Source organism: Dasypus novemcinctus, chromosome 11, assembly GCF_030445035.2.
Source record: "Dasypus novemcinctus isolate mDasNov1 chromosome 11, mDasNov1.1.hap2, whole genome shotgun sequence".
Lineage (NCBI taxonomy): Eukaryota > Metazoa > Chordata > Mammalia > Cingulata > Dasypodidae > Dasypus > Dasypus novemcinctus.
The window spans coordinates 15,937,296-15,948,022 of NC_080683.1; the positions used below are offsets into that span (position 1 = coordinate 15,937,296).

Consider the following 10,727-nt stretch of genomic DNA (forward strand, 5'->3'; position numbering starts at 1 on the left):
GATCTCCTAGCACAGAATGCAGACCAGCCCAAGAAGGGGGGATGTAGGTGGGACTCAACCTGGTCCTCAGTCTGAAAGCCAACACAGCTGTCGAAGGAAGGTCACTGCCAAGTGTCAATCTGCAGCCCAAATCTAGAAATACAGGACCAGCAGGAGGGGGCAGCCACAGCCCAGTAGAGGTTCTGGGCTTCTGGAAACTGCAGATTTGCAAAAAAACAAGGCAGGAGAGGGGCCGAGGGCGACCAAACCTGAGCAACACAGGTGGGGGAGTGGGGAATGGGGTAAACTTTCTGACAATTACAATAGGAAAGAAAAGGAGAGGCATTCTGATGCCACTTGAGTCAGCACAAGAACAGTGCTCTGAAACAAAAAGTGCATAAACAAGTGGCTCCCTCTTGGTGGAGGTACTTGGGTCGTAACCATGAGGTAAACAAGTCTAACAAAACACACATCACTCCCGGCAAAGAACCAAACCCTGAAGTCATCCCACTGGCCCCTGGAAAAGAGATCAAAGCCCATGGCAAGCTCTACTCTTCACAAGCTCCCCACATAGCAACCCTGAGCCAATGAATCATCTTACTATAAGCCAGTGGGTAAAACAATAGGCAGATGCTTATCTAATAGAGACAATCTGTCAAACCAGAAGGAATGACCCGAGAACTCATACAAGATTGAGATTCATCCGGGCGGTGTCTCAGTGCAGAGGGAAAAGGCTCAGCTGGAGCCTGGAGAGGTCCGAGTAGATTTTAAACCTCTGAAAACAGAAGATAAGAATCAAAATAGTATTGATTTTCAGTGTGCATACAAAAACATGTCAAAACCAAACAAAATCTGAGATCCATTTTGTCCCTGGCCTCTCCATTTATTTCTCATTCAAGAGAAGTAGGGGAGGCTAAGAAAAGCTGAACTAGGAGATTTAGCCACGAAGAGAAAATGCTTTTAGAGGTGAAATCATTCTTGCGTTCTGAGATGTATCATGTAAACTAAAGAAAGAGGAATTTCCTAAACTAGAACTAAGGGCCAAATCTTTCAAGACAGGCACTTCTCATTTACATCAATATGTCCCAAATAAGCACCCAAGGAGTATACAGCCTCACTCTGCCTAATGGAGAGAGTTACAATAGGACTGGAAGACACAGTCTCTGCCCTACAGAAGAAAAGCATAATAAAGTTTATGCCTCTTAAAGAGGTCCTCTGAGGACTTCAGTAAATACTCGCCTAGGATGGGGTCCAAGATAACTGAATTATAGCATTCTGGAGCAAATGGCTTTGTCGTGAGATTACAGTGAATGCAAAAGACCTTGCCAGCTACATACACACAGGGAACTGCAACTTTGCTTTTGGAAATGAACATACATTAAAATAACCTGCTTTTACAATAAAATAAATAATAAAAAGAGAATAGAGACAGAAACTAGACTATAGGTTACCAGGGGTGGTGTGGGGCTGGGAAAGGAGGAGTTAATGCTTAATTGGCATAGAGTTTCCGTTTGGGATGACGGAAAAATTTTGGTACTGGGGGTGGTGACGGTAGCACAACATTGTGAATGTAATTAACACTACTGAATTATATATTTGAAGAAGGCTAAAAGGAGAAATGTTAGGTTGAACATATGTTACTAGAAAACAAAATTTTTTTAGAAAGAGAAAGTCTAAAAATATAAAGACCCAACTGCATTGTAATGGAGGAAGGAAGGAAAGTGAACAATGAGGAGCAGGAGGTGTTGCTGCTGGAAACACTCAGAGAACAAAGGCCCTCTGGAAAGAATCCATGGAAACTAAGCAGGGTATGCAAGACTGGTATAACTGAACAACGAGATGGATAGAAAGCAGCACTGGTGGTCCTGTACTGGACCAGCGAGTGGTGTGCTTGTTTAGGATATGTGCCTACGCTTCTGGCCATTGACCACTTTTCTTAAACTCCTTCCTGCCGCAGATACTGCTCCTTTTAGGTCAACTTTAAATCTACCCCTGAAGTTTTCTGATCCTCTCATCATCTCCCCATCCCCACCCTCCTTCATTTGTTCCCTTAGATAAGAGGGAATATCCCTCTATACTATGCTCCAGAATTAGAACTCTTAGTGCTGCACAGGAGTCTACTAGCAGGTTACTCTGGACTGTGTCTCTTGAATCCTTTAAAGCCTCCAAATTTGCTCACTCCTTTCTCAGAGCACTTAGCTGTCACTGACCACCCTGGCAGGTCCTCCAGAAAGCCTCCCTTAGCTAACTAGAAGAGATGAAGCAAGTTCCTTTTGGTCTTTACTCATTTTAACACGCTATACTGTAAGTGCCTCAGAGATCATTACTGTTAATTCAGATGATCATGGATGTGTTTATTTTTCTTGTTTCAAATACATATCCTTTATGAGGGCTCTAAGAGTGATAAGGCAAGAACTAGGTCTAACACAGTCTTTGCTAAGCATGGTAGTGTCCTTCATAGAGGCACTCTAATGGTCTTCAGTAAGTTAACTGAGGAGAGCTTTCAGTAAAGGAAGGCTATTTCAACAAAGGAGAGAGCCTCATCAACAGAAGAATTCTCATCCAATCGCCTGAAGGCATTAGGGGAGAAGTGATGATTTCAGCAGGGAGGTCCTTCCAGGGAGCACCAAGGTGATGAGAGAGAAGAGTGCTGCCCCTACTTCTAAATTCACAATTTAGAAGTAGCGTGCGTGCATGATGCTGCCTGATTTTCTTATGTGTAAAAATGAAGACAATAATTGTTAAGACTGAAAAAATTGTATGTGGAAAACCTGGCACAGTGCTTGCAGCAGGCACAGAATAAACCACAATTTCCATTTTTGTCTTCCGAAAGTCTTGCTTCTATAATAATCTCTGTTGGTGTTGTGTGCCCACCTTGTCAAACTTTAGGCCAGGGTTTAACAACAGCCTGACTGGCATTTTGGGCCAGACAGTTCTTCGTTGTGGAAGTTTGTTCTAGACTTCCATTGTAGGATGATTAGCAGCATCCTTGGCCTCTATCCACCAGCTAATAGTACAGTTGTGACAATGAAAAATGTCTCCAGGAATTGCCAAATGTGCCCTGGGGGGCAAAACTGCCCCCAATTGAAAACCACTGCTTTAGACAGAAAGCCCTTATAGGCAGGGACATTGATGCACAGTCCTCATGAACTTTGATTAAAACTAAATAGTACTTTCTGATACTCTGAAAAGTAGGATGCATGGATATTTTTTTTTAACAAGAGACCCAGCTTCCTCCCTGTAACTGAAATTCTACAGGTACAATATTATTTTGGTGTCAGATTTACCAGCTGGGATCAGTCAAAATGAACTATATGTGCAATACTTTGCCTTACCAAGAATGGGGAGACTATCAAAAAGTACTTTCCATTAAAAGCTTTGGAGACAAGGGAATTCTCAAGAACACAGAAGATGATAGTGGCTTCATGTAAGATCACATTCTATGCAATCAAACATTTAGTTTTTATATCTGATGATATGACAGAAGAACCACTGTTGGTTAAGTTCATGCATCAACTCAGCCAGTTTATAGTGTCTAGCTGTTTGGTCAAGCAAACTCTGGCCTGTTAACTGTGAGAATATTTTGTGGGTTTAAATCATTAGTCAGTTGACTGCATTTATGGCTAATTACATCTACAAATCAACAAGGAGACAGTCTTCAGGAATGAGAGAAGACTCATCCAATCAGTTGAAGGCTTGAAAGGGAAAATTTCTTTCAGCAGTCAGAAAGAAGAATTTCTATCTACTTCAGCCAGACAGCTTCTCCTGGGGATTTCATTGAAACCTTCATCCAATTCCCAAGCAGTGGCCTGACCTATGGAATTCAGACTTGCCAATCCCTATGGTTGCATGACTCAATTCCTACAAAAAAATCTCTTAATATTTACATACACATCCTGTCAGTTTGTCTTTCTTGAGAATCCTAATACAACCACCAACCTAAGTTTTTATGGAGAGTAAGAGTTCAGAGACCTACCTAATTATATATCCCACTTCACAAACTCTCCAACTGACAAGATCATGTAAGTCTAACCTCAGATATTCCTACTTTTAAAAAGTCCTATTCTTCTTGCTGAACCTCAGAGAACACAGCAAAGAACTCAAATTGCAGCTACTAATGTTTGACACTTTGTAGACAGGATCAAAAATGTTATGGGCATACACATTTTGCAGTGTGGAAATAGATGAAAAAACCTTATCCAAGTCCTCTCTTTCTGTACCATCTTTTTGGTGTCTTCATTAGCAGATTAGCCTACCTAACGTTAATAGGCAGTATTTACACTTGGTTGTTCCTCCTAGCAAATATTCCATCTCCCCTTCAAAGCTAAATTCTTCAAACAAATCTGCCACTTTTGTTTCTTCATCAACCATTTCCTTAATTTCCCCAAACTGGATTCCTTTTCTGTCACTCTATTTAAATTGTTGTTTAAAAGTTAAAAAGAGAGACCTCTTCTGCCACAAACCCAATGGCCCCTTCCATTAGGTTTTTTGTATTTTTCTGCTTTCTCTGATATGAATGATCACTCGTCTCTGCATACTTCTCAGCTTTAGTTAAAGGATAGGCTGGCCAATACTATGTCAGAACCTTGGGGAAAAAAAAAATCACTTCTTTTGTACATCACTCAGCCTCTCCTGCTTCCAGTAGTACACAAGGGAAGGCTATGACCTGAATGACCTTTTCTTTTCCTTCCTTTTTCTTTTTTAAAAAACACTGTGAAACCCACTTCAATGCTGAAGCCTACGAACAAGGAGGCCGGGCAACGGTTCAGGGCTAGTTTGTTCTAGTATGGAACACTATGAGAGATCAAGGAGAAGGGCCTGCCATAAATCTAAACCCATGCATCTGAAAGACCTTTTCCCTGTCAGCCAGATTCTGTCCTTTTATACGTCTGTTCAAGACACATCTCATTTGTAAAAATTTCTAATTGAGTTTGCTGTTTCTGGTAACCAAATACCTCTGTACTTGGTCACGTAAACACTTAACTTGCATTTATTGGGGCAAATACATATCACCTCATTAGAACCCAAGCTTTATCCAGAATTCCTTCATAACTTGAGGTACTACACTTGGTCTTAAGTAAGCTCCTTCCTAATGCTGGAATTTCAGGCTGCCTTTCCAGAGTTAAGATTACTGAAAGCAACACCAGCTTCCGGTATCAGCCTCTATCCCGGCTGTTCAAGGGTATTTCTACTTTGGGCTCCACCTGTCGAAAACAGCCACCGTCAGACGGTCTCACTTTCTCATCTCATGTTCAGATGAGAAAGTGGGAAAGGAGACCCAGGGGTATCCAGAAGTCCTTCTCTCATGTCCGGAGATTCTCTAATGAAAGAAGCGGCGGTTTGGAGAATAGAGAAGGGAAAATTAAGAGGCAGACCCTCCCCAAAAAACTTTCCTGAACTTGGGTAACAGGTTTCCCTTCCGCCCCTGCTGACTAAACAAGCCTTTGCCTCCGTCCTTCCCTCCATCACGAGGACACTCACAGGGAACGGGAAGTCAAGATAACAGCGCCAGGGTGTGAAAGGGGCTTTAAAGCAGCTCCTGGGCGCCAGCACCTCCGACGTTTCAGAATCGCGCTCGGGAAAGGGACAGTGGAGCACACTGGGGCGATTGCCCGCCGCCTCTTCTCAACCTCAGGGGATTGCCGGAACCCGGGACTCACCTTCCCTGAATCCGCGAGCTGGAGGCCGAGCCCAACTAGCAGCGGCTGGACCCGTCAGAAACCGCCGGAGCAGCCACCCACAGCCAGACACCAAGGTATTGAGAGCCGCCATCTTGAGCCAATGCTGACCTCTTGGCACGTGCACTTCCGCTTCCGGAGTGCGCGCGCGCAGCCGTGGTGGTGGGGCAGGTACTTTGAGGCTTGTGGGCGTCTTCCTCCGTTACTCCTGTGTCTTGAACGCCAACGACTTAAAATTCCTTTGCTTCTGTTCTCCGGTTTTGGCCATTGGGCAGAAGCTTGAGTCATGCTTGCGTTTTATTCCGCGGGTCTAGGGGAGGTCGTTTAGCTCCTACTTATTCCTTAAATCAGAGTGCAGACCTCACTTCCACAGTGAAGTCCTTCCTATCTGATCTTGTTACTAGTCTCAGCACCACATACCTCTCCATCTTAGTACTTAGCACAATTTCGGTTTTATGTTTGCATAAGGTGGCTCTCCCCAACCAGATTGTAAACACCATGAAGGCAGGGACATTATTATTATTATTATTAGTAGTAGTAGTATCTTCAGCACTTAGCGCAGAACCTGGATACATGGAGCATATATACTACTTGAATGAATGAATAGACATATTTTGTAGGGTTGTGAAGATTAGCTGAGATGCTCTATAAGTGTTCAATAAATAGAAACTAATAGGACAATTACTGAGGTAGCCCTTGTGCTAGGTACTTGCCTCAGAAGGAATCATATGATAGCAAAAGGAAAACAACGTATCTGCCCAGTTTTCCCTTTTTTGGATTTGCAGGACATGCAGGATGTTAGTCTGGAGCTACTTAAGAAAGGAAAACTGTTCACAGTTCAATTCTTCCATTTGGTGGTTAGAATATTCTTTTCCACTCTCCGTAATAAACCTGAAGGGAGATTTTCTAGTTGTCCTACTCTGATTCATAGATGGGAAAATCAGGCTCATTAAATGGCACAGTATGTTCCCAGATGAGGGGGAGGCAAGAAACCCATCTTCCACTTGATATCACAGTGCTGGTGGGCTAGCCACCAGGAAGGAAGGATGTAGAGCAGTTGCTGCATGGGGAGCTTGAGTGGCATCCCAGAGCAGGAGAAATGTGTTATTTGGGGTTCCATAAAACACTACTTTCAGCAAAGACAGATCCCAGCAGGGAGGAGAAAGTCCCATCTAGGTGGGTGACACTGTCACATGGATTAGGAGTGGAGCAGAGGGTATTCTTGGTGGGGTGCGGGTCTGTTGTCCTGGCCAGGATCAGGAAAGCCTTGGCTCTAACTTTAGCTTCTGCTTTCTCTCTGTAAAGATGACCTTGAGCCTTTCCTGCTCATTCCACAGTTCCCTGTTTCCCCATCTCTCCCTACCTTCTGGGGATCAGGTAGAGACCACTGCAAAAAAACAGAGCCTCACCAAGGTCTAGTTTTAGACATAGAGAACTAAAGTATTTGAGTGCCAAACCTCTCCTCATTATCTTATCCTACCTTATCATAATCAAATTTTATTTTAAAAAACAATTTATGTTTTCACAATGACAAGTAACACGTGATCATTGTAGAAAAAATAAAATAGATAAAGTAAAAAGAAAATAAATATCCATAATCCAGAGATAACCATTATTTACATTTAGCAAAATGGACTAATAATACTGTGCATATTTTTTGTTTTATGATGTTTTATTTTTCTGAATCCATTTATTATTAGTCCCTACATTAAAAAGCAATTCTCTGAAACCAGATTTTACTCAGAATGATGATTAACCTTTTTTTTCCCTTGAAACAAAACAAAGCCCTGTTTTATTAAACTGTAATCTATTTAGGAAGAGTGTAAAAATCATCAGTGTACAGCTTGGGAGTTTTCACAAAGGAATACACCAATAAAACCACTGTTCACATCAACAAATAGATTATCACCAGTACTCCAGAACACAACCTTGTCTTCCCTTGCAGACACTGCTTCCCAAGGGTAATTATTACCCTGACTTTTTGTACCATAAACTACGTTTGCCTATGTTTGAACTATATAAATAGAATCTTATAGCATGTACTCTGCTGTGTCTGGTTTCATCTGCTCAACAATTGTTTATGAGATTCTTCCATGTTGTTATATATAGCTGGAGTTCATTCATTCTCATTGCTGTATTATATTCCATTGTGAATATACCACAATGTATTTATTCCTTCTTTGGTTGATAGGATTTGGATACTTTTCAGATGGTGCTCTGGTGAACTCTACATAACTTTGGGTGAACATGAGAACAAACTTCTATCAGGTGGGAATCTTGGCTTGGAACTGTTGGGTTATAGGGCAAGCATATGCTCAACTTTAGTAAATACTGTTAAACAGTTATCCAAAGTGGTTGTACCAGTTTACTCTGGTACCAAGTGTGTATGAGAGTCTCATTGCTCCATATCCTTATCAGTATTTGATGTTTTTGTACTTTTTATTTTGGCCATTCTGGTGGGTATGTAATAGGATCTCACTGTATGTTTAATCTGCATTTCTCTGATGTTGGATGAAGATGAGTAACATTTCATATGTTTAGATCTCTTCTTTTGTAAAATGTCTGTTGAAGTCTTTGGCCCATTTCTACAATGAGTTGGCCTATATTTTTCTTCTGGTTTTATAGAAGTTCTTTATATATTCTAGATACTTGTCCTTTGTCAGATTTTTGTACTGCAAATCTCCCTCTCTGGGCTGTCTTTTCACTCTCCTATAGTATGTTTTTGATGAATAGTATTTCTTATTTTTAATATAGTGCAATCCATCAGTTTTTGCTTTATGGCTTCACTTTGTGTTCTCTACTTAAAACTTTATTTCCTCTCAAGGTCATGAAGATGGTCTTCTATGTTTTCCTCTAAAAGCTTTATTGTTTTACATTTCACATTTAAATCTGTAATTTATCTGGAATTATTTTGTTATATGGTCTGATATAAAGATTAAGATTATTTTTTCCCCCATATGGGCAGCTAATTGACGTGACCCAGACCATTTATTTAAAATATCATACCTTCCCCACAGCATTTTTTTCTGGTATGGTTCTATTTCTGGAATCTCTATTCAGTTTCATTGGTCTCTTTTTCTGCCCTTTAGCACCATTTGTAATGACTGAGTACTATTTCATTGTCTGGAATTGCTACAACTTATTTAACCAATCCCCAATTGCTAGGCATTTAGGTTCCTTCCAATTCTAACATATTTTCTAAGGCCTATCTTCCTATTCCAAAAATAGCATCCCCTATTTCATCAGTGGGTCTTATATGCCCCTCTCTCCTATTGGATATGTTGTGGAATTTTTAAACTTTCTTTTAAGGTATGACTGTGCTATGGACTAAAAGAGGTTGAGGGCTCTTGTCTGGGGGCTGCAAAATGATAGCTGCCACCCGAAGGAAGTGGCTTTTCAAGAGCAAAAGTTTCTAGGGCTATTGGCAGAGTCGTTCTCATGCGTGAGAAGAACAGTTTCCAGCAACAATGGCAATCCTGGAACTTGAGCAGCAAGGACACTCTAGTACATGTAGGAGAGAAGGAAGAAAATGAGTCACTCCTTTTCCCAAACACATCTTTTATCCACCTGCTCTTCCAAGGAGCCTAAGCCCCTTGCTTCCACCCCATTTCCCAAGGAGACCTTCTTTCCTCCATCTATTGTCATGGAGACAGTCTCTTAACTCTGGAGATAACTTAAATCCCAAATAAACCTTCCTACTGAAGATTCTCGGGGAACAGTTTACAAAAGATGAACCCAGAAATGTTAATTTTGCCAAGGAAAACTTAAACTTGTGGCCGAAATGATCTTTTCTAGCAACTTGCTGCCCACACACAGGACAGCAGCTTTAAGCCAGAGCAAAGTCAAGAGCTAGCAAATGATGGGCGGGCCAGCCCATCATGGTTTTGGGGCTGGGGAAGTTCTGGTCCCAGCTGTGGACGGATGTGCTCTTCCAGCCTTCCTTCCACCCCGCCCAGGAAGAGGGGAGCAGAGCCAAGAGCCACACAGATGTCAGTTGTGAAAGAGCAGAGGCAATGTAAATGTGCAGCAAGGTGGAAGGAGCCAGCCTGGTAGAGACCATGGTGGGAACGGGCTGCAAGAGAAACCAGGGGAAAGCATTCACCAGCTCAGGTGATGACCCTGTTTGCTTTCTCCTAATTAATATGGTTTCCTACAAACCTCCTGTTGATTCCCAGCCGGTGGACTGGACCATAACAACATGTGGCCTGCCCTGGCCAGGCCAGGAGCTGAGTTCTGTGAGCCTCCCAAGAAGGGTCTGGTTTCATTTGCAGCCACTGCCTTTCCTCCCCCTCCCTGGCTTTGTGCAGATGTGGTAAAGGAACAGCACCTGGAGCTTCGGAGCAAGGGAGAGAGCCAACAGCCTGGGCCTGCCTGCTTTGGGCTCGCCTGGCTGCACTCCTCAGTTTCCCATGACCTCTTTAAAGGGGCAGTTTCCTGCCTTTGGGCTGCTGCCTCCCTAACAGTTTTGGTGGGGGTGAGGGGGAGACGTTGGACAAAGAACCCTTGCTTAGTGGTGGCTGCTCTACAGGTGTGCCCTGCTTGATGCAACAGGCCAGGAAATAATTGGAGTGTGTCTAGAGTAATTCAAGGTTTTCCATTGAATTTTCAGTATTGTTTCTCTTCCTCCCAGGTACTCTTGTTCTGTCCAAGTTATTCATTTTATGCATGCTTTCATTTATTGTTTCATTTAGCCAACAGGTATCAATTGAACAGCTACTATGTATCTTTTGTAAACAAATGATTACATGCACAGGGGAATACTCTCCCGGGTGTGAAAGTTCTTGTCCCACAAAGAAACATTTTGTAAACTGGATAATTGCTTTGTGATTCATTTGCTTTCCTCTCCTTAAAAAGAAAAAAAAAAAAAAAATTTAAATCTTTTAAAATTGTGAAACAAAACCATGTTCAGGAAAAGAACATGTAATGACCCAAAATACCATATATCAGATTAATTACAAAGCAAAATTGATTCTTTTCTATCACTGGATCTTTTGGGCACGCTGCTACCCTAAAATGCATAAGGAGGGAAATGCAAAAGAGTAGTGATTCTGGAGAAAGGCAACTCGAGGG

General features: G+C 42.1%; 1 protein-coding gene and 1 non-coding gene across 2 annotated transcripts in view; both read right to left on the minus strand.

Annotated features, from left to right (window-relative positions):
- Positions 1–5,792, minus strand: part of MRPS18A (mitochondrial ribosomal protein S18A) — a 24,685-nt gene extending 18,893 nt beyond the window's left edge. Inside the window, exon 1 of the mRNA XM_004473070.5 lies at positions 5,640–5,792. Coding sequence (XP_004473127.1) covers positions 5,640–5,751 — 112 coding nt within the window. The 5' untranslated portion in view covers positions 5,752–5,792. The remainder of the gene's footprint in view (positions 1–5,639) is intronic.
- LOC111759063 (small nucleolar RNA SNORA42/SNORA80 family) lies at positions 4,689–4,820 on the minus strand. The gene has a single exon (XR_002793158.1). It is a non-coding gene; the product is annotated as a small nucleolar RNA SNORA42/SNORA80 family (small nucleolar RNA).
- Positions 5,793–10,727: the final 4,935 nt, after the last annotated feature.